Below are 19,804 nucleotides of genomic sequence, written 5' to 3' on the forward strand. Positions count from 1 at the left end.
CCATGGATCTCTCTCGGAGTCCAGTGTGGTAGACTAGAACCATGTTTGTTGTCCATGGATCTCTCTCGGAGTCCAGTGTGGTAGGCTATGACTATGTTTGTTGCCCAGGGAACTCTCTCGGAGTCCAGTGTGGTAGGCTAGAACCATGTTTGTTGTCCATGGATCTCTCTCGGAGTACAGTGTGGTAGACTAGAACCATGTTTGTTGCCCAATGATCTCTCTCGGAGTCCGGTGTGGTAGGCTAGAACCATGTTTGTTGCCCAGGGATCTCTCTCGGAGTTCAGTGTGGTAGGCTAGAACCATGATTGTTGTCCATGGATCTCTCTCGCAGTCCAGTGTGGTAGGCTAGAACCATGTTTGTTGCCCAGGAATCTCTCCCGGAGTCCAGTGTGGTAAGCTAGAACCATGTATGTTCCCAAGGGATCTCACTCGGAGTCCAGTGTGGTAGGCTAGAACCATGTTTGTTGCCAAGGGATCTCTCTCGGAGTTTATTGTGGTAGGCTAGAACCATGTTTTTTGCCCAGAGATCTCTCTCGGACTCCAGTGTGGTAGGCTAGGACTATGTGTGTTGCCCAGGGATCTCTCTCGGAGTCCAGTGTGGTAGGCTATGACTATGTTTGTTGCCCAGGGATCTCTCTCGGAGTCCAGTGTGGTAGGCTAAACCATTTTTGTTGCCCAGGGATCTCTCTCGGAGTCCAGTGTGGTAGGCTAGGACTATGATTGTTGCCCAGGGATCTCTCTCAGAGTTTCCTCCCAGGGATCTTGTTATTGTTTTAGGTTAATTTTTTAACATGACCGAGGCGGATGTAGCGAGGTCCTGTTGTGTCGCCGATCAGTTGAAACGCAGATGAGCCAGCCTTGTCATGTTGTGTTGTTATTTCAAGAAAGCATTCCTCTTTTGGTATTTTACATGAGATTTAAATTTGACAGATCCATGCGAATTTCTAGCCTAACTCAGTTTGTAAATTTAAATGTTGTAACGGGCCTAACTAGTAACTTCTAGTTGCCTTGTGATTGGTCAACGAATATAATATAATACAATATGTTATATTATATTTTATTTTATTATTTTATATTATATTATATTATATTACATGTAATGGAAACAAATTCAATATCTCTATAATATTTTCATTCTTTTTCAAAAATATATGCAAGAATATGCTAAAATCGTCTTTTCTCTGACGATTTCCGTTCTCATCGTAGCCATTGTGACTTTATTTCGATAGTATATCATGATAAGTCGCTATGCCTTGACGTCAAGAGGTAAAAAAATGGCAGTAGTGAGTTTGAGGTTCTGATCTAAATTTCAATAGATCCAGATTGAAAAAGGCTCAATATCTTTATGAAGTTCATTTTGAATTTCCGTGCACAACATGAGAAAAATACGTGTATGTGCTTTGGGTAGTTGACTGAATTTTAATGTTAAAATTTCGAAAAAGAGGGAAATTTCACGATAATCTTCTAAAAGATAGATCATGGTCAATTTGTATGTGGTGCTGGAGAGCGTCGCTGGTATAAATGACAGAAAAGGCTCATTCGCTTGTGCGTTTGCATTGGTTGTTTGTTAAGAAGGCTATTGAACCAATAGCATTTCGGGACCTACACTAGAGCACGTTGATGTCTATGGCGAGAGTTCTACTTGCGTGTCCACCTATAATTCACTATTTCATGAATGAAAAATCAATAGTGTGTGACTTGCCGCATACCAAGATGGTCGTGTGTCGCCTTGGCGCCATAGAAACAGAGATTGTTTACTGTGACATACGTATACTTTGTGTTGCCATAGAAACAAGTCGGTAAGACACATGGGCACTTGTGTGTTGTTCTGCAGATAATGATCTGTCTTAAATATATATTATGTTACAATAGAAACAGACGGAAGACACATGGGAGGACTAAGGCATTTTGATTTTTGATAGGCAAAGGAGTAACTATTGTTATATAAATGAAAGGTGTGGGCTCCCTTGGAGTAGGGAGGTGGTGCCCTTTTTTGACGCACAGCGGGTAAACAGACTTGATTTGAAATTCGGCATGAAACGTGACGGGTACCTGTACCATTTTCTTTCCTGTGCGCTCTTTCTGTTCGAGTCATACATGCATCAACTTGTCCCAATTTTAACAAAGTATACCCCCAATGACCACCGCCCCCGCCCCTCCCTACCACTCAAGTGGGTCGAGTCTAATAGGGGAAAACATGTTCAAATATTTAAAATACTGCTTCTGAAGAATGAGTGAAGGCATTTTTTACATCGTTACGTATGAAGCGTGACTATTTCATTGGCATTCGATGTTCAAATGAAGGGGTTTGCTTGGCTAGGGCTTTTGGACGGGGACCAGTATAGGAATAATGGGGATATACATGTATATATATTTAAAAGACATCCTTGTTTAGCACGAAGCAATACTGTGCCAAGATAAGTCATTCTTTTTATAAATGAAATGTCTCTACTACCTTTGGAAAGAGGGTTAGGTATCATTAGGGAATCCGGGTTAAACATTTAAAAGACTACTCTCTAAATAAGTATAATAGTATTTTAACCTATTTTTTTTTTACAAAATTCAAGGCCAAACAAAACGAATTCAATGTTTAATATTTTATGACTTTTGCTTGCCTTTCTTTAGAGGGACGGGGATCAATGCCTGAAATAGAGGTATAAGCGGAGGGAAGGGTGTAAGAACCCTAATTCGATTTAGGCATCATTCGACCTTTGGAGTCCAATTTGGCGTACGTTCCCTTGAGACAGAGAGGTGGGCCAAATAGAAAAATGGAATGTCATTATTTAAGACCTAGAGAAATAGTAAAGGCATTTTAATCTTAATGTGGTTTGAAGTACCTATGGACAAAAAATAAAGATACATAAACTGTGGCCTCCCTGCGAGTAGATAAACAGGGCCTATATAGTGGAGTGGGAGTGTGGCCAAGTGGTTAAGGCGTCTGACATTCTGCTACCACTAGCCCTCCACCACTGGGTCGCGGGTTAGAGACCTACGTGGGGCAGTGTTCAGGTACTGGCCGTAGGTCAGTGGGTTTTCTCCGGGAACTCCAGCTTTCCTCCACTACCAAAACCTGGCACGTCCTTCAATGACCATGGCTGTTAATAGGACGTAAAACACAAACAAACAAAACAAATCTGGGAAAAGCAAGGTTATATATGTCAAAACACGATTCATTATGAATTTGTTTTTAATAAAGCTGGGGGTCAAATATTGGCTGAAACATTTTCAACTAATTTTCTGGTTTCTCCGGATGAATTCTCACCAAACTTGGTGCACAGGAACATTTTATGTCCTTACCCAACTGTTCGTCTAATTTCGGCTGATGTAAAGTCCGAGATAGACGTCTCTGATTGGCTGAGATAATTTCGACTTTTTAAACTGTTCTTAACCGATTTGACCAAAAAAAGTTCATTTACATCATACTCTCTTGAATTTTGCTGATTTTGACCAAATAACTCTTACATTATACTCCCATAAGTATATTTTTGTCGTCTGATACAATTGCAGGTCACCCTGGCGTTTGATTGGCTTTTGTAAGTTTAAATATGTTCGTGATTGGCTGTTGTAAGTTTAAATATATTGAGGTTCTACCATGCGAGTTCTAGATAAAGTTAATTTAAATATTTCTCTCATAGTCTAGTTTGAATGTCTTTTTTTACGGATTGATTGGAAATGCAAGACATTCAAAGTGTCGTCGGATTGGCTTCGACTCGTTCTGAAGTTCTCTGAGGTAAATTTCATCCGAATATGAAGCATATGTAGAAAAAGTATTGCTCTTACAAATTTTTGTTGTACTTGTACGGCGCAATAAGAACCATCCAAAACGGCCAATATGGCCTACAATATAGCTTACAATATGGCCTACAATATGGCCTTCAAGGAAAGAAACTTCATTTATCATTATAAGTAGAGCGATACAGGTCTCTGATGTGTACTAACCAAATTGCAATGAGACAAATCTGTTCCGAAGTTCCCAGTGTATAATGTCGTTATGTATATGATATACGCACACTGAAACAAGAATTCCAATGGGAGTGTTTCAGGGAATGTATCGCCTGTACAAGTACTTTCTGGTATCGGGGAACGTATCCACGCTCGTCGACCCGTGAGAGGACAGTACTCGTGTGGCGCGTGCACGTCTGCATAAGGTGCGTCAAACAAGCAACGATCGATAATAAACCGTATTACCTCAGAGTTTTATATAGAGCAGTAGGGCAATGTCCTTCTTAAAAATGACCGTATGTCAAGGTCACAATCACCGTATGTCAAGGTCACGCGTTTAGTCGTCATCATCATCATCATCATCATCATCATCAACAACAACAACATCTTCACCATCCTATTATAATTATACATACACTGTTCAAATGCTGACAAGCAAAGCTCGCCACGCCAGTAACTGTACATGTGCGTACATTGTTCAGGTGTAGACAAGCATAAGTCATCACACGTACTAGCTGTACGTACACTCTTCGGGTGTTGACAAAGTTCACAACACGATAAATTGCGCGCCTTTACACTGTTCACGTCATGTGGATCACAGTTCACCAGAAGATAAATTGACGCACAATGTTCACGTGTTGACAAAGTTCACTACATGATAAATTGCGCGCCTTTACACTGTTCACGTCATGTGGATCACAGTTCACCAGAAGATAAATTGACGAACAATGTTCACGTGTTGAAAATCAAAGTTCACCACACGATAAACTGCACGCCTGTACACTGTTCATGTGTTGACAAGCTCACATGAGCTTACCATATCAGGTGTAGTTCAATTTCATTTATCGTTTATTTCCTCATGTATCGTTTTTCTGCAATGTGCTTTGTGCATTCTCCACTGAAGGCATATACATTTTGTGTAACATGCTCTTAAAATATGTTTGCAAATCTAAAAGCTACCGTGCAAAAGTCGATATTCTTTCAACTTGAGATGAGAAATAAAACGAATGATGTTGAGCCGGGTGAGATTAAACTACACAATAGCCCGTTCAAAATCGTACGTGTTTCGATATGTCACATGCAGTGTTGCTATCATTGTATATGGATCCTCAATACTCTTGTTTACCTTTCGCGCATTCACCTGTGTGAAAATCGATGTTGTTCGGATGCTTGTTTTACCTCCATTATTCTGGTATCCCTTGGCGACACCATGGTGACAACACAAAGTTGACAGTTGACATGTGACAGTGCTTCATGCACATTGACATAAATGTTTCATTATTATATAGTACGTACATGTATACGCAGTGTTAATCTTAGGAAGACATATCTTGTACATGCGCAGAGCCATACTTTTTCGAATGGAGTGTAAGAGAAGGAAGTTGCAGGGTGGCACACAATCTTAAACTGTAGGAGGGGTAGAGATTGTGGTCTTCATCACTGGAATTCTAGTATGACTAAGAAAGTGATCTTAGTTCTCGTTCGGACGTGAAAAGGTATGGGGTCACCTGCCAGGCCACGCTGGTTTTCTCCGGGTACTCGGGTTTCCTCCCACATTTATACTTCCCCGAACTAACATCTGGGTCATCAAGAGTGATTAATATAAGTTGAAATTACTTGTTTTATGAATATTGTAGAATGAATAAAATAAAAAAAGATCTAAGAAAGCATTGCTCAACGAAGCAATATTTTTCGATTTTCACAACATGTAGATTTTTAAACAAAATGCATATGCCCAAAATATTATGATGCTTTGTAAAGTTTGTATAAGTATTTCAATATCGGGCGCAGCTCCAGAAAAAAATATGAAATTCTGTGGTTTATTTTAAAACCCCTTGTGATAATAAAGTTAAAAGTAGAATGTCATCGTAAACGCTAGACAACTCGATATCTTCTCCTACCCCTCCATAGATTCTTTAGTCTTTCCAATGCTAACAAGACAAAACTAGCGCATTCGTTAAGGTTTGTAGATTAAAATAAAATTGACTGTGTTATAAAGTAAAAAGAACAGAAAGAAACGGGGTTTTACTCTATGTAGATAACATATAACCATGTAACTATAATACTTCTCTATTCAAAGATGACCTAACCACAGTCTAAAACTTAAATTGGCAACTGTTTTGTACGGCATAATCATAACATTGCTTTTAAACCATTTCTAAAGAGAAAACCTTATTACTTTGCTGGACATTTATAAATAAAAAAAATGCATTAAAAATGAAATAAACAGAATCGAATGCACAGAAGTGTTTTGAGTGTGAACAGATCAGGATTCGAACCAGGACCTCCTGTAATTCTGTCACCCGAACGAACTGAGTTCCCTGGTAAACGGAAGTGTCCTGGACTTATTACGCTAAGTTTTATCCAAAACAAAATTAATGGACGCTTCCTGTAGTACATTGGAATTCTCTGGTGTTTTGCCTGCAGTTAGACGGTTAGGGATCCTTACAGAAAACGGTGTTACTATATTCATTAAAACTAAGTAACTGTGGTGTTATTTTATTTACACATATTTACATATCACCATATAACTGTATTTCCGTCCTATTTTACAGAATACCATGTTAACAGTCTAGATCAGCCAGATGTCCGCGCCGCGATGCCGGGTTCGACTTTCATGCCACCGTTTAACGTAAGTACAGCACCAGAACACAGGGACGCGATAATTGTTCCACCAAACCACAGGGACCTGATAATTTGTTACAGTAGTTTTGTTTTTGACCCATTCTGATGTAAAGAGAGTAATATAAAACGTTTAGAACAACACTCGGTAAAACCTTCACCTTCACGTGATATGTTTCGTAATATATCGACATAAAATCGACTAGTTTTTAAATGGAATCAGATAAAATCGAGATAAACTTCTTCACGTGTGTGTCTTCTTAGAGTACACGACAAAAAAGTGCGAACGCTGGAATCATGTCATGAAATCCTCATTTGAGAACCCTCTCTTTCGATTGTAAACCACGAAACTTCCCGAAGAGGTCGCCTTAATTAACACGGGAAATACCGAAGGTGTTCGCTATACCTGATATATATAGAAAGTGGCACAAAGAAAGAGAAACACATTGTTACTTAGAAAAAGAAAAGCTTTTTAGATGGAACAAAATATCCGTTTTTCAGAATATACCAAACATTTCTTGTACCCCGACCAAAATAGGAATTCTTGTATCGTTTGTTGATATTGATCTTTAAAACGTCCGATATTACTCTCTACTGGTTCAAATCAAACAAGTCTAGACATACATACTGTATAACGAATTTGTAGGTCTCTGTAACTGACCAATAGATATTTATTATCTGAATAACAAATAATTATGCATATTCAGGAAACAGATAGTTTCTGATAAAATTCTGATATCATTGTTATACTGGGACTCGAACCGAAACCTTTGAACTCATAGACAGATGTTCTAACAGCTGAGCTTCCTGTATGTCTGGTCACTTTCCTTGACCGAGTTGTCCAGACAGTTCCGCTTTATTGCGATCGTGTCGTATATGCAGTTTCCCGGTATATGTTCGACGCTACCCTTGTGATGGAATCCGGGTGCTTCTGCAGACGTGCACAATCCACCGCCATCTTCTTCGCTTTATTTCCTGTGACAGCGGTACGGTGTTTGTCCTCCTGTACAGTTCTGCATTGGAGATGGTCTGTGGCCAGAAGATTCGCAAGATTCTTCGTCGACATCATGTCTGGAAGACATCCAGCTTGTTGATGATGCTGTTGGTTATCTTCCATGACTCTGCACCATAAAGAAGGACCCCGAGGACGTTGCTTTTAAATATCTCCAGCTTGGTGGTGGTGCTGATCTTGTTCGATCTCCAGATGTTGCTCAATGATGCAATCGCTCCTCTGGCCTTTGCTATGCGGAATTTCCATCTGATGTTATCTTGCTTCCAAGGTAGACAAAGTCACTAACTTCCTCTATGCTGGTGGTATCAAGTAGGAAGGGCTCATTTGACTTTGCGTTGGCCTTTAGAATCTTGGTTTTGTTGGCATTGATGTTCAGTCCAACCTGTTTTCCTGTTGTGGCCATGTCACTGGTCTTGCCTTGGATATCATGATGACGGTGTGTGACAGCGGCACTATGTCGTCAGAGAAATCTAGACCCTCTAGCACCTCTGTCATGGTCCATGTGATCCCTCTCTTGCTGTAGTATTAAGTAGAAGTATACATTTTTATCAAATATTGATTTGTTCAACTTTCTAAGCTCATTATGACATGGATTTCTTTTAACATAGTTTTGTTAGGCAGGTTATATTGTACCAGCAATCTAAAGATCTAGAGAGGTAGATATACGAGCAGCAGGATATGAATGTGTTTCCGGGCCATGTGTAGAATAAAGCCGAGTGGCAGTTATCTAGGGAGACGGAAATAGTGTGTTATTAAAGATGTATTTGGGGAAGAGCAGCAATAACACATAGCCACGGTTACGCTGTTCAATATTTCAGGGGAGATAACTCTCAGTAGAATATCTTTTTGCCAGACCATTACCGGATTCATCGGCATTTGCTACATACCTAACACTTTGATAAATTCCGAACTTTTCACGATAAGTTTCAGTTATCCTCGGTACAAATGTATATGTGAAAAATCACATGTTTTCCCTGGAGCGGTCATCTTTCTTATAGCGCTGTTGAATGGTGCACTGGTCGAAGATAAGGTCACCATATATTTCATCCTAGACAACACTTCGAGATCCTATACATATACTGCTCTCAACAGCAAAAGAGGGAATGGCTATAAAATATAACATTATCTACAACTGCCAACATGTTCAATCTTTGTAAATGAAAAAAAGGTTGCAGTGAAATACAGGTGTACGTTCATGTTTAAACTAACAAAATCACCAAACCATGTTTTTATTGACGTATTTATCTGATGAAGGCGCCTCTAGCGGCGAAATGTTGCAAACGTGGAACTATTGCATGCATTGGGTATAACCACTGCAGCAGTCCTTTGCTTTATTCCCCAGTCAACGTTTCAGTGAAATATGCGAGATTATTTGTGATAAAACTATACATGATCATTGTGACCTTACCGTTGCCAGGGCGACATACCAGGTCAGGCCGTGTCCCCATACGTTACCGTGGGTATCCTCGTGGCCGGGTTTGTTGGAGGACTCGTCATTGTCATCGCCGTTATCCTCTTCTGCAAATTTTGTCTGAAAAAGGACAAGGGACTCGGAAGGTACGTGTCTGTTCTTTGTGTTGCTCTCGAGAGTCAACACAGCGTCTAAGAGCTAAAGCTGTAGCAGCGAGTACACGTAAACAGTGAACATTCTCAGAAAAAAGGATAGGAAAGCAATGTTTTATTTTTATTTTGGAAATTATGTTTACTATGCTGATAAAGAGCAGGAGATCTGACTTTAACCGTGCAAATCATTAAATGCCAATAAAATCTTTAGGATAGCACACAAATCTAGGAAAGGTAGAGTTAGCGGAAACACATTTTTTTTTTGTATTTGGCCTAACTGTATTATTTTTCTTTGGCAAAGCTGTAAAAAACATTACAGCGACATTAATTAATACAATTTTATGTATTACTGGTAATGAAATTGCAGTGAAGCTAATCATTCCAAACCTTAGCCTCTGTGTTTGTTGTTGTTGTTGTTGTTTTTGTTAATTATTCTCTCATTCGTTTCCTAAAAACTATGAAAAGAGAGTAAAAGACCTAATACCGTTCAGATTAGACTGTTCTTCGTTTATTATCAAAGTGTCAGACTTAACATTTCAATAATGGTTTTATCGCTACATTCCTGAACATGCTATATACTTCAAGCTATACTGTTTTTGAGAGAGAAACAAATCTTCATTTTGTTCATTTGTCGATGAATTGGTTATACTTTTGTTAATTTGTCGCATTTATTTCATTTGTACGCGTATTTATTTTCTACATGACTACTTGTTCATTATACAAATGTAGCTCTTCAATAATGTAGGAATATTCGTTCAAGAGTGTTACTTTTGCTCACGTGATACAGACAAAGCACAAGTGACAGCAGACAGGCTTCAGACAGAGAGAGGCGCTCCAAACCCCTACAGCGTTATGAAACCATCAACTCGGATGTGTTCTCTGAGCCAAGTACCGGATCCATGGAAGGCATCCCCATCAGCCCTCGTAAAGTCTACGATACCAGGTAAGAGGGCTAGATAAATAACTTGTAGTCTAAAGTCCACGACATTAGGTAGAGGAGCATGGAAGCTCCATCATCGTAAATAAATCATTCGTCCTGGACACACCAGGGGCTACGCTCACTCGCGTTCTCTTCACCTACCGTGGAATATGTCATAGTAAAATGTCAGTGTGTGCTACCTTGTGGATGAGTCGAGGAGACTAGGTTGGTCCTTTAATGTACATAAAATAATCTGTTGATCGCGTAACGGTAAAACTAACTGACTTTGAAGTCGGGTATCGCTTCTATGTAATCTTCAAAAGACGGAAATCAGCCTAGCGATTGGCCAGGTTACCCGAGATCAATAAAAAAAATAGCCGCGTGCCTTCAGCTTTGACATATTCCAGGGGTGCAGAGAGCGAAAGTGAGCGTAACCCCTGGATATCGAGGATGATAAAAATTACACTGCTATGTATACATCTATGTTTCCAAAGTGTGTTTTATCCTATTCACAATATTTTGATACCAAGTTCATTTTGTTCGTAAAGATAACCACTTGTTAAATTTAAACTTTCGTTATAGCACTACATTCGCGTATCAATTACAGCACTACATTCGCGGATGAATGTCCGTATCAGAGCAACACAAAGTCAAAAGTCGCCATTCTTAACATGGTCACGTCCCACGCGCAATGTAGCCCAGAGTTTAAACAAGTCAAAACGACTGAAGATGTTGATCAAATGATTGATTAAATTTTATATTACAGAAGTATGTTTGCCGTTTACGGATCCTGGGAATTTATAAACGGTGACATTTGAAGCAGAAAATACATATACAGATTATACTAAGTAAATAATGATAATTGTATTCTTATGTCTATTTTGTGAATTTGAGTGCCCCAATTTACTTGTGTATTTCAGAAGCGTCGAGAGGTTCCCAGCTGATGTTGAAGACATTGATGAAACAACCAAGCTCAAGTCCGACTTTGACAAAGGTAACAGGCGTTTGAAAAATCTCCCTATAAGTCCTTGTACACGTGAATATTTCTGGAAATATTTCGTGTTCATACACTTGTGTCTTTTCAAATCACATTATAACGTCACTGGGCAAGGCGTAAAGTGTAACAACCCTGGACGAATCACGTAGAAGTGTAAACAGGAAATCATGGTCTAATCGACCCGAACAAATCTTTTGTCAATGTCATCAAGAAAATAAGGAAAAACCATCTTGGACAAATCAAGAGCAAAGGTCACCAAACAAATCACACGCAAATCTCTATTCCTTTTGGATGTTTGATGTAAGTTAAAGTTGCCGTTGTTTGTTCCCCGGTTTATAGCAAGCTAACATGATGTTTCACGCTACTTTTAGTAGATTAGAAATATAATTGTATATCTTTTCCGTCCACAGTGAGCTACCATGAGGGTGTAGAAGAAGAGGGGGGTCACCTGCCACCTCACCAGACTGAGGACACCCCCGCGGAGAAATCGGGGAGGCGAGTATCATTTCAGCTTCAACTGCTGTCGAAGACGTCACTATACCTCCATCGAGGAAGAAGGTCCGCTCAAACTGCTAAACAATGCACGAGGAATTGTGTCATTTCTAACCTTTGACCTTTTTGCGTTGTCCTTTAAACATGAAATTCTTCAGTAGTAATCAGTTATGTGTTCTAAATGACAAACTGTTTAGTTCTACCTCCATGTTTGATGTGTATACAGCAGACCTCCCTGTCCTTCTTCAGTCTATTTCCTTTTTGTCGTTACTATGGTAACAACACGACATACCACTCTTTCTTGGTTCTAAATTGTATCTCCATATGTTTGGTATTCCTATGGTAACCACCCCTTTGGATCTACCTCAATGTGTTTGGTGTNCCCCTTCTCGGTTCTACCTCCATGTTTGGTGTTTTCCTGGTAACGTGACAGAACGTTCTCTCTCTCTCTCTCTCTGTTTGATGTTACTGTGGTAAAACTTCGTGTCACCCCTTCTCTTGATTTAGCCTCCATGTTTTGCATAACTGTAATAACACTACAGATAACCCCCTCTTCGTTCTGACTCCCTGATTGATGTTACCTTGGTAACTCGGATGATCACTCCCCATTTGTGTTCTACCGCCATTTTTGATGTTACAATGGTAACACATGTTGTCCCTAGTGCTTTTAGTATTGCATACTATTTATGATATTTTTGTTACTATGGTGATTGACAAGATTATCCCCTTACTCGGTTCTACCTATATGATTGATAATCCTATACTAGTATACACGAGATTATCCCCAATATATCAGCTAGGTACCAGTGCTTGCTGTCCCGAACTTGATATTGTATAACAGCCTAAAAAGTATTACTTGAACGTAAGAGGATATATTTTTATCTTAATTTGATTGAAAAAAATGCATTCCAATTTTCTTTCGTAAATTTTTTAAAAGATGGTGGTATTAAATAATTAATATTTGACTGAAAAAGATAAGAAAAACATGATTCCTGATAAATCTTAGGATGTAAATGTATCTTTGACTGGTTGTGTTTGTCACTTCCGGTCATGTTACACAAGATAAATCGATATTACCATGCATGTTGTCTACCAGCAGTTTGAATGTACCTCCCTGCCTCGAACCGGAAGTGACGTTGCCTTTCTGTACATCACGACTTGTGTATAGAAATGTTTCGTAAATATATATTGTAATGTAATGTAAAGAAACCTATCGTCAAAAGAAATATTATTTCTGAACGCCAAATAGAATTTGCATGCAAATGTCCGATTTAAAATTCAATTAAAACCGATGACTTTAATGTAGAATTAATTTGTTTTTTAAAATGCAATTTCCGATGAAATTAATGTTTATTTTCAAGGACCAAGTCCATATACAATGTACTTGCGATTTGTTCTTGTGTTGTCTGAAGAATGAATTACTCACAGGTTACTAATCGACCCCATCCACCATTCACTGCAGGTACACAGAGGGTGACTTTCATCACTTGAAGAAGTCCCGGATCGACAAGAATATTCGAAAGCAGTGTTCCCTTGGTCCGCCGTTTCAGGGACAGGAAATGAGCAGTCCCACAACACCAGACAGGCGTCAGTCAGATTTCTACATGGAGGACGAATACATTGGCAGTCCCAAACCAGAGCCATTCATATCCACTTCCGCAGTTATGTCCCTTGGTGATTCTCCCTCTCCCACAGACTCCGCGCCACTACATCGGGAAGTGGCAGTCGAAATACACTATCAATCACGTGGACGAAACGGTAGTGTTGGCAGCGGCCGCAGTGGCCGGAGTGTTGGAAGTGAAGGCAGCGGGGGCCGTGTGTTAAATGGTGGCAGTGAGGGTCGTCTCGGAAGTAGTGGTAGCGGGGGTGGTCTCGGAAGTAGTGGTAGCGGGGGTCGTCTCGGCAGTAGTGGTAGCGGGGGTCGTCTTGGAAGTAGCGGCAGTGGCGGAGGTGGCGGTCGATCTGGAAGCGGTGGGAGTATAAATAATGTTAGTGGCGCTGTGTGTCTCAGTAAAGGTGAGAGCAGGCGCCATTCACTGGGACTTGGTGGGTCGTCTGCTCCTAAAGCCGAGCGCGAAAAGAGAGTGCGCTCTCATTCACATAGCCTTGACACAAATCGAATATTTGAGAAAATGAATGAACGAAAAGTGAAAAGTTTTGAGGATATTGTTGATTATGATGTGTTAAAAATAACAGAATTCAAAGGGCCATTCTATAACACAGACTTCGACGTGATATCGGAACTGAATTCCCCGGACACGTGCAAAGTCCGGTACAACGACACAGGGAGTATTGAGATCTTGAACGAGGACCAGTTGGACCAAATGGACATGTACGGCGAGCTTGACTCGATACGAGTGGATAGTGATGATACGGACACATTAAATGGGACGCAGAAGTACCGCGAGCTGTGGAACCTAAGAACGACATTCGAGGAGGAGGAAGAGTGTAGTGATACAATTCGTATGGAGGACATGACGTCACCCGACCAGTCTCCAGACGGAGAAGTGCCTAATTCATACACCACATCTTTTGAATCGAATACCGAGTCGGTGCCATACGCTGAATGTGTTGAGAAACGATGTAGTCCCCACAGTGGCGACTGCAACCCAAACTCAGGCTGTCACCAACTACACCCCTCTCATTATGAAAACAGGAGGCAAAACTATAAAAACATTCTTGCAAAAAGACTGCAACGAAAACCTCCAAATGCGAGTGCTGACAATAGTTTTGATAGTATAGAGACGGTCGACACAGATGGCGAGGTGTCGGACACAAGTCGTCCCGAGGTGACGACCACGTCGTTCGAGTCGACGACAGATAATACGGACAGCACAACAGAGAGCCAAAACCACAAACTGATACAGATGAAGGCGGACAGTGGGTACAAGTCGATGGAGACACAGTCTCCATATATCAAACGGACTCACAGTACGAGTGAGATTGAAGTGCTCGAAGAGGGCAACAGCCCCGAGCATCCCGCGCGCATCTACACGCATTCCTATTCACTTCCGGAGGCGGGAACCTCCAAAGAGGGGTACGGCCGGCGGTCTAAATACTTTGAAAGGAGAAACGGAAAGACAGCGTCAAAAAAGCGAAGAGAGTACAGCCGGGAAAGACAGATTGTACAAATTTATGAGAGCATTAATGAGCCAGAGACAGACTCGAGATCAGACCAGCCTTCTGGTGACAGTTTTGAGGAAACGGATACACCAAGCAAGTCGTCTTTGTTCTCCCGTTTCTTTAAATCCCATCGCGAATCGAAGGAGAGAATAATGATGCGAGATTTCAGTGTCGATCAGAAAACTTACAAAGTGTTTCAGGAGTTCGTTCGTTACGACCCTTCCTTAGAATCATGTGGGTCGGGTCGTCACCGCTCACCGCGGTTTACGCGCCATAGATTACAGAGAAAACATACGGATCCAATATACTTTGAAGAGCGACGGCGTAATCGGCTTACACCAGAACTTAGAAGCGCTAGCCTTGGAAGTGACAGCAGCGCAAGTTCGGCGCGCCGTTTATCGCCCCAGGACAGTATAGAGGAAGAGGATTATGATAAAGTTCGAGAAGCGGAAGAGAAAGAGGGCTGGTCACTTGAACAGGCTTCAAGAGATACCGCTGGCAGACAATCATTGTCAGTTTCAGTTCATGACATTCCAGTTATACACCTACCGGAGGAGGAGGCGTGTACATCTGCTGATGTTTAGTATCGTTACGCATACGGTTGCCATAGAAACTATTTGGCGTTAAGTGTAACTGTTCTTTATGACTGACTGGCGGTACACGGAAGTTTGGTATTATTGTTGTTCATGCCATTGACTGTTGCGCCACCTAACGTTGTACAGTAAAATATTTGGGTAGATATTTGTGGCCCCCCAAACAATCTTTTGATGTAAAATGTTAAATTATGATTCATCGTTATACCATTTGTTAAATCAAATCTTTATTTACAAACCAGTATATCTCTTTATGTTGATGTTGAAGTGACTTCATTATATACAAGATGTATAACCAATTGGTTTCATAACCAATGAACAATCGAAAATGTTCTAGTCAAATATGATATGTATATCTTGGTTTTTTTCGTGCCAATTTTACGTTTCCCTATCTCTTGATTTACCTTGACGTGTATTAACTGGGTATTTGAAATATGAGCAGAGTTCCTCCCCATACACTGACAGCACGTGGATTTACCTGCCCTAAAAATAACAACTATGTGGAGTAACAGTAACACTTCTCAAACTGACAGTACGTGGAGAGTTATCTCCCCTCACCATAGCAGAATGTGGAGTGCTACCTCCTATCACGCTGATAGGATAACGAGAGTTAACTCCCCTTACCCTGACATATTGTGGGGAGGTGCCCCCAATCATATATTCAGTTACTGGAAAGTCACCTCGTTTCACATAATCTGGAGAGCTACCCCCGCCCACTGCTGAATACGGTATTAATGTCCTCCGATATATAAAATAGACGTCTCTCGGGCGATGTATCGAAATCGTTCATATTCAATGTGTGTTTTGAATGGAATAAGTTACTATTACTTCCAATTTTTTTTTAAAATAAAAGCCCGCGTGACTCTTGAACTTGCTTGACTGGTTTACCTCAATACGTTTATAGTCCACAATATAGCCACAATAACATCCCACTAACCACAACTGTGGTTTTTTAGTTACAGGGGACATGATAATTTCAACAATTTGATGCTATGTTCAGTTCTATCCTTATGTAAAATTCATAGCGATATCAAATGCCCTAATTATTAATTTCCAGGCAAATAGTCTGAAAATAGTTACGTATTATGTGAAGCGATCAGTTTACACGAGCACAAACCTGTCAGTGGTTATTCGCGTGCCACGTGATATAGCTACAGAAAAACGTGGTCTCTGCCTGTTTAACTGTTGGTCAAAATTATTCAACATTAAAACCAATTAAATGTTTCAATACAGGATATTGAGATAACGTCATCATTTTCCGCTTGTATTACATGTAACCCTTGAGATTATCATACAATCTTTGTCATTATAATTAATTTATCTCAGTGTTTGGATTTTCCTTAATTTTGATACATAAAAAGTTGAATCGAGTATTACTGTACCGTCTTTAATCAAATTCAGTTGTTTCTAACACCATCGACCACGGCAGACTTACATGTTGAATACCGTTAGTGACATCCTCGAAATCCAGGGGTTACGCTCACTTTATCTATCTGCACCCCTGGAATATGTCATAGCAACATTGAAGGCACGTTGCTAGCTATTCGTATGGTCTCGGGTAAAATAAGCCATGACCAATCGCTATAGAATGATACCTGCCCTTTGAAGATTACAAAGGAGCAACGCCCGACTTCAAAACCAGTCAGCTTTACCGTTATCGACCGCGAGATAGTTTTGATGTACATCAAAGAATCAAATTAGTCTTCTTGTCTCATCCACAAGTTGGCGCACATTGAGCTTTCAATTATTTTGCCATGACATATTCTATAGTGGTGCAAAGAGCGATGGTGATCGTAACTCATGGAGTATAAAGGATGCATTAGTGACAGACTAAAAGCCACATGCATCTGCGCCTGGTAAGCAAATATGTAGAAACTATTAAATACTCTTCCCTGTCCTACTACTGTCGACCAATCAGATTGTTCGTTGTAAAATTGCTCATCGAGATCGTTAACTTTCGTTCCAGACTTGAGTTGTCTGAAGATAGGAGCATCATATTTGGTTTCGTTTAATAAATTATAAAATAATCATCGACTCTCGAAAAAATCGAGGCACGTAACTTAACCATGCGTATAAACAATATTAAAAAAATTCGGATTGAACTAATATCAAAATACTGAATCGAAGTTAATTTTAACCCCAACCCGTGGTTCCGGTTTCTGGTATGTTAATTATAACCTTGCCAGTAATAGTAGGTAGGGAAGACTCCTTCGTATTTTCACAAATTGACGCACCAGACGCAGATGCCTTTGGATAGACTCATATCAGTGACAGATTATCATCAATGACAGAACTATATCGGTGACATTGCATCAGTGATATACTCATAAGTTAACCAACGTCATGGAAGGGCTGATGTTTGCTACGGTTGACTGATTTCCTATGACGCTGCCTGTTGTTGATGAGATATAGAGTCTACGTACCCGAATTAGCCCATTGCTCAGCACAAATAACATGATATTTCAGCTATTACCATTCTCCTTATTTCTAGGAATGTTTTTGATAAGTGAGTTTTGGGGTACTGTGGTATTGTAATATTTTGCATGTACTTGAAAGTTGTTTCGCATGAATTATATTTATAACAAAGTTTACAAAAAATCTTTTTTCAATTTTATACATGCATCACCAAATGTTTTAAAACCCTGTTGTCCGTTAGCTTAACTAAGTGCACTACTTACTGTTTCCGCCTTATCTGTGACGTCACGTTTATCACAGATGTATTTACCGGTGTGATGGGAAAATTTAACAGAGTATTTGTACAGCTGTAAAAAATACAAAACCTATAACTTATAATGTCGTGTAAACTTTTTAATTTTTTCAATTCTACACCAACTCATTTTTTTATATTATCATGTTATCATTCGTATAAGAATAGTTAATATATTGCATTGACTAGATTTCCTGCTTGATATTTTCTATTTTCATAGATTTGTCATCATTCATGAATCATTGTTGTTAACAGGCATACACATCCAGCATTATGAATCCCATGTTACTCCGGCATTTGGTGCTTCTCCTTGTTCCCGGGGATAACTTTTTGTCAAATCCTATATGTTATAAATGTACATTTTTTAGATATATTTTTCTACCCATCCGATAAGAAGGTGTAAATGTGGATGACGTGTGAGCTACGTCAAAGGGCATAGTTCATACCAGTAGCTGTGTAGAATTATCCACCGTATTTCACACTTTTGCCAACTGAAGTATGTCTCTTCTCGTTGAAAGTCTAATCTCGTCAATTTTCCTCATGGATTCCACATTTCGGCCAAAGCTTTACCCAACCACACTGTTCGTGTCAGTACACGGTCCGCCCTACTCGATGTCTGCCTGGCACGTGTCCTTGTTCCACGTGACTCCGCAGATCCCGCTCTCAAATCTTCTTGTGTTAACAATTCCGCAAAGCCTAACATTCATATTAGATACAAAGTCTATATTAAAATTCTATCGTTTTACTTATAAACCACGTGTGTTTGTTGTTTGTTTATACCAACAAGTGATCGCTATGACAACGCATTTATGGATAGATCAAATCTGAATAGACACTGAACGAGCCTCTACTCAAAAATATATACAAGACCGAAACACAACGAAAAGCTGTAAAGATAGTCTTCGCGCATCAGAAGTTAATGTCGGTTAAAAGCATTCCTTATTGCAAGATAAGGGAGGTAGCAATGTAAAGCAGCTTTTAGCCACTGACGATACAATAACTTGATTTTGATCGTGAACTACATGGACTGTCTGTCTTATCAAATGCTCTTAGATCCGTCCCTCCTTACAGATGCAGTGCTTCAGTTGCCCTTAACCTCTTTGAGAAATTGAACATGAAAGAAAGGAACTACACGTAATTGAAATAAAGCTCAAATATATTACTAGAAATCAGTTGTAATTGTACAAGGGCAGCACACATGATCTTCGTCGTGTGTGAAGTTAGGACAGTAGCACAATCACATCAAAAAGCAGCACGAAGAATCATCAGCAAGACATCATTGAAGTTCATCAGAACAATTTGGAATTGCATGTCTTGGGAACATACGCAATAAAGAAAGGGTACACTAAATACTATTGCGACTTTAACTTACAATGGCAGGATAACCTGTTACATAACTTGCATTGTATTGGTAATAGACGAAGACATTTAATGGTTACATATGGTCTGACTTAATTTTGAGGACTTGGAACACTATTTTCAACATAACAACATCTATCTAGATGATAAAAACACTTCTCTCGGTGATTCTATCTGTACAAAATAGACACAATCAACTGAAGTTCACGCAACAGATGTTCATGCAATAAGGTTCAGCACTTGAGTCCTCACTCGGACCAGGTCAGGACAGCAGGGTTAGTTAACACATCATCAAATCGGTGTTTATCAAGGTGATTATATTCGGTGAAGGCGGTTACAGCTGCTATGAGAGAAACTATTTCAAAGTTAGGAAAAGGACAATTTGTAATGTTGTCGGAAGATTTACACCAATATATCATGTTCGTCTGTTGAACAAAAAGTACTTCAGTTCCTTTAGGATCGACATCAGCTTTCG

General features: G+C 39.8%; 1 protein-coding gene across 2 annotated transcripts in view; it reads left to right on the top strand.

Moving 5' to 3' along the window:
* Positions 1–16,100, top strand: part of LOC110453123 — a 50,724-nt gene extending 34,624 nt beyond the window's left edge. For both annotated transcript variants that reach the window (XM_021501956.1, XM_021501957.1), the window contains exons 3-8: positions 6,498–6,574; positions 8,994–9,133; positions 9,927–10,082; positions 10,979–11,052; positions 11,466–11,550; positions 13,010–16,100. In XM_021501956.1, coding sequence (XP_021357631.1) covers positions 6,542–6,574; positions 8,994–9,133; positions 9,927–10,082; positions 10,979–11,052; positions 11,466–11,550; positions 13,010–15,254 — 2,733 coding nt within the window. In that variant the 5' untranslated portion in view covers positions 6,498–6,541 and the 3' untranslated portion in view covers positions 15,255–16,100. The remainder of the gene's footprint in view (positions 1–6,497; positions 6,575–8,993; positions 9,134–9,926; positions 10,083–10,978; positions 11,053–11,465; positions 11,551–13,009) is intronic.
* Positions 16,101–19,804: the final 3,704 nt, after the last annotated feature.

This window comes from Mizuhopecten yessoensis, unplaced genomic scaffold (assembly GCF_002113885.1).
Source record: "Mizuhopecten yessoensis strain PY_sf001 unplaced genomic scaffold, ASM211388v2 scaffold7111, whole genome shotgun sequence".
Taxonomy (NCBI): domain Eukaryota; kingdom Metazoa; phylum Mollusca; class Bivalvia; order Pectinida; family Pectinidae; genus Mizuhopecten; species Mizuhopecten yessoensis.